This window comes from Oryzias melastigma, linkage group LG24 (genome assembly GCF_002922805.2).
Source record: "Oryzias melastigma strain HK-1 linkage group LG24, ASM292280v2, whole genome shotgun sequence".
NCBI classification, from domain to species: Eukaryota; Metazoa; Chordata; class Actinopteri; order Beloniformes; family Adrianichthyidae; genus Oryzias; species Oryzias melastigma.
The window spans coordinates 21,211,030-21,214,598 of NC_050535.1; the positions used below are offsets into that span (position 1 = coordinate 21,211,030).

General features: G+C 45.3%; 1 protein-coding gene across 1 annotated transcript in view; it reads left to right on the forward strand.

Moving 5' to 3' along the window:
- Nucleotides 1-3,569, forward strand: part of reps1 (RALBP1 associated Eps domain containing 1) — a gene marked incomplete in the record, with an annotated part of 25,364 nt that overhangs the window by 21,611 nt on the left and 184 nt on the right. The window contains 6 exon segments of the mRNA XM_024290750.2: nucleotides 1-129; nucleotides 208-402; nucleotides 1,969-2,058; nucleotides 2,134-2,288; nucleotides 2,360-2,465; nucleotides 2,533-3,569. Of these exon segments, the coding sequence (XP_024146518.1) occupies nucleotides 1-129; nucleotides 208-402; nucleotides 1,969-2,058; nucleotides 2,134-2,288; nucleotides 2,360-2,465; nucleotides 2,533-2,601 (744 nt within the window).

Consider the following 3,569-nt stretch of genomic DNA (forward strand, 5'->3'; position numbering starts at 1 on the left):
CCCTCTCACTCCCGCTCTTCGTCTCTGGACATGAATCGCACTTTCGCCGCCTCCTCTGCTGCGGGAGCGGCGCAGCCCTCGGCGATAGCTTTCCCCCCCGCAGTGCCTCCTCGACCCCTCCCCACACAGGTGACAGGAAACTCAAGACTTTGAATTTGAAAGTTTGTCTGTTACTTCACTCGTCTCCTGCCGCCCCTCCCCCCGCAGACGTCGGTGCCTCTCTCAGGGCTTCGGGTGGAGACTGAGGCCGGCCCGACGAGGGGAGCGGTGCTCTCCACCACCTCCCCCCAGCAGATCCCACAGCAGCCCAACTTCGCAGACTTCAGCCAGTTTCAGGCCTTCGCCGCTTCAGAGCAACCGTCCAGCCTGCCAGAGGTGGACAAGCACAGCGAGGAAGCACAGGTGAGCGCCACCTGCAGACCGTTTCAACAGACGATTTCCTCTTTCCGTATGTTTGGGATTCTGTGATCACAGTGATTGAGATTCTGTTTCTCTTTCTTAATATTTACTTTTCTTCCGTATGTTTTTTGGACCGTAAAAACTCAATTACACTTTCAGCAATTTCTGCAATCTTAGTATCATAACATTCAGCTCATTAAGGACATTATCGTTTTTGTTTTTGGTATTCGTAAACTTTACAGTTTTAATGATTTTACGCAATGTATGCGATTTTTGATTTTTGATTTTTTTTAAATGAATGGGAATTTTTGTGAAAATTTCTGCAATTAATTACTTCAGCATGTTCAGGAAATTCATGATTGTAATTTTGGTTTTGTTAAATTTCACAGAAATTTTTAAATTTAATGCAATTTTTTGTGATTTTACACAATTTTTCCATTTTTTTTTTTTTTTTACCCCCTCCCTCCCACGAAATTCCTTAATTTTTTTGTGCACTTTAAAACCTCTGCATTATGGTTATCATCGTTCAGAATGTTAAGGACATCAGTGTTACTGAGGTTTTTAAAGCTAATTTTGAGTTTGGCTAATATTTAGCACCATGCTAAGGTGTTCGGCTAATTTAGCATCTACTTAGGTTTTTTGGGCTAATTATAGTTAAGCTAGTATTTCAGCAACATGCTAGCGTTTTTGAGTAATTTGGTGTCTGCTGAGGTTTTTTGAGCTAATTGTTTGTTAATCCAGTATTTTAGCAATGAGCTAGCCTTTTTGGCTAATTTTGCATCTACAGAAGTTTTTGGGCTATTTTTGAGTTAAATTAAAATTTAGTAACATGTTAGCTTCTTTGGCTAATTTGGCATTTACTGAGGTTGTTGGACTAATTCTGAGTTATACTTTAATACTTTTGATGCATTTATTGAATTTTTTTGCAACTTTAAGTCCTTTAGTGAATTTGTGAATTATGCAATAAGCTTTAGTATTTTCCTCAAATCTCTTCAGCAATTGCAATAAATTTCTTCAGCGAAAAGCTTCAGCGTAATCAGTGACCAAATTCAGAAAAAAGCATTCACACTAGCATTATCGTAGGTAACACAACTTTTCTAGTTTTATTATTTTAATTAGTATTTTACTTTCTTAGAGATAAATTATATTTTAATCCGGTCTTATCTAGTTAACATTTTTTTTATAGGTTTTAAGTAAGAGATAAGGTCCTTCCACTATCAGAAATGATTGGAAAGTTCACTGCTTGTATTTTGTCCATAAGATGAAGCAAAAGAAACATAATTCCACAAGTACTTTCCTCAATCACTTTGCCTACAGAAATGTCCTCTATTATCTCTAATCATTAAATGTGGATACACAATTTCTGTTCCAACGGTCCTGCCCACAGTTCAGAGGTGTATTTCTAATGAACTCCTGCTGCTCTGCAGAAACTGTCTGAGCGACACAAGTCTCTTTATTATTGCTCAAAACAACATCATCTTGATTAAAAGATCTCTGGGAACGCTTTGAAAATAGATGAAGATGATCGGCGGGAGTCTTTTATTTTTACCTCCATGTTTGTGTCCTCAGGCGGAGAAGACAGCAGAGGGCGCTGCGCCTTTAAGAACTGTGAAGAGCGACGGTCCTGCTGATGACAGGAGCAGTGCGGCGGTAAACTCTGTGCGTCACTGAAACCTCAACTCCTGTTTCCGCCGCTCCAAAAACCCTCTAAATGTTTGTTTTTTTTCCCATCAGGCTAAGGGCTCCTCCGGCCCACTAGCTCCGCCCCCAAAGCCGGTCCGTAGGAGGTTGAAGTCGGAGGATGAGCTCCGACCTGAAGACGAGCAGCCTGGGCCGCAGAAGGCCAACATCCTGCCGGCTGCCCTCGCCACGCAGCCGTCCATTCCCAGGTGGGGGCGGGGCCTGCTGATGTCACAGTTTTTCATTGACGTTTCAGTTAAAATGTTTTTTTGATTTTCAGGTCGGCCGGAAAGGACAAGAAGTCAATCCAGGCGTCCATCCGGAGGAACAAGGAGACCAATACGGTTCTGGCGCGGCTCAACAGCGAGCTGCAGCAGCAGCTGAAGGTAAGAAGCTCCGCCCTCTCCGGCGTTCCCAGAGTGGACATCTCCTGACGGCTCTGTGGCTCTGCAGGACCTGCTGGAGGAGAGGATTTCCTTGGAGGTGCAGCTGGAGCAGCTCAGGCCCTTCTCACACCTCTAACCCCCCCTGTGCGGGCACGCGGCTCTCCTCCAATCAGACGTGGATGACGGGCGTGGGAAAGGGGGGGCGGGTTGACTTGGCACTTTCCAGTTTTCTCTGAAGAGAGGCGGTCCGGACTCTGAAGGAGGAAACAAATGCTTGTGTGTCTGTGTGTGCGCATCAGTGTGTGTGTGTGTGTGTCCACACCAAAACTCCGGTCAAGTGCCTGACCTTCACAAACCCCTCCACCCCCAAACCCCCCACTTAGATCCCAAACTCGCTCCTCGAAAACGTCTTCCAGCTTCTTTCATCCCATTTTCCTGAACTGGACCCAAACAGGCGTTTCTTCTTCACTCCGCTGAGTTTGGTGTGTTCCTGAGAGCGCGCCGGCTCCCCCTGGTGTCTGTCTTTGGTGTTGCAGTGTTTGAGGATCGACTGAAGCGTTTTTGCCAAACGACCGGATTCTTCAGTTTCACATTTCACTCTTTGGGAAAAAAAAAGTTCTGTGCAAACTTGAAGAGTTTCCGTTGCCACAGAAAGGTTCTCCTCCCTGACGCTGGCACTGGGGGTGGAGCTTCTGTGGCAAAAGGCGGGACTATGCATTTTGATAGAGGGACTTGGCCTCAGCGGTTGGCGCTCTCATCGTAGCGGAAAAAGCTTTTTTTGTTTTTGTTTTTTATCATAGATCTTCCAGCTGCTGCGTGCTTGTGGTTCTGGTGCCGGTACCGATCAGTAGAACTCAGAGTTTCAGTCAGCAGAAACCTGATTGACCCACGCTGCACTTTGACCTCGCCCACCTCACACCAATGTTCTTTTATAAATGCTTTAAGACGAAGAAACGAACCAATCAGAGCGCTCGGTTTCTTCAGATCTCCTCCGTGTTCAGCCCCTCCCACACGCCAACCCTCTATCTATTCAGGTGTGCAGGTTTCCATGGTAACGGGGTGATCTCAGATCTTTTTCTTGATCCAGAGGAAATCTTATTTAAA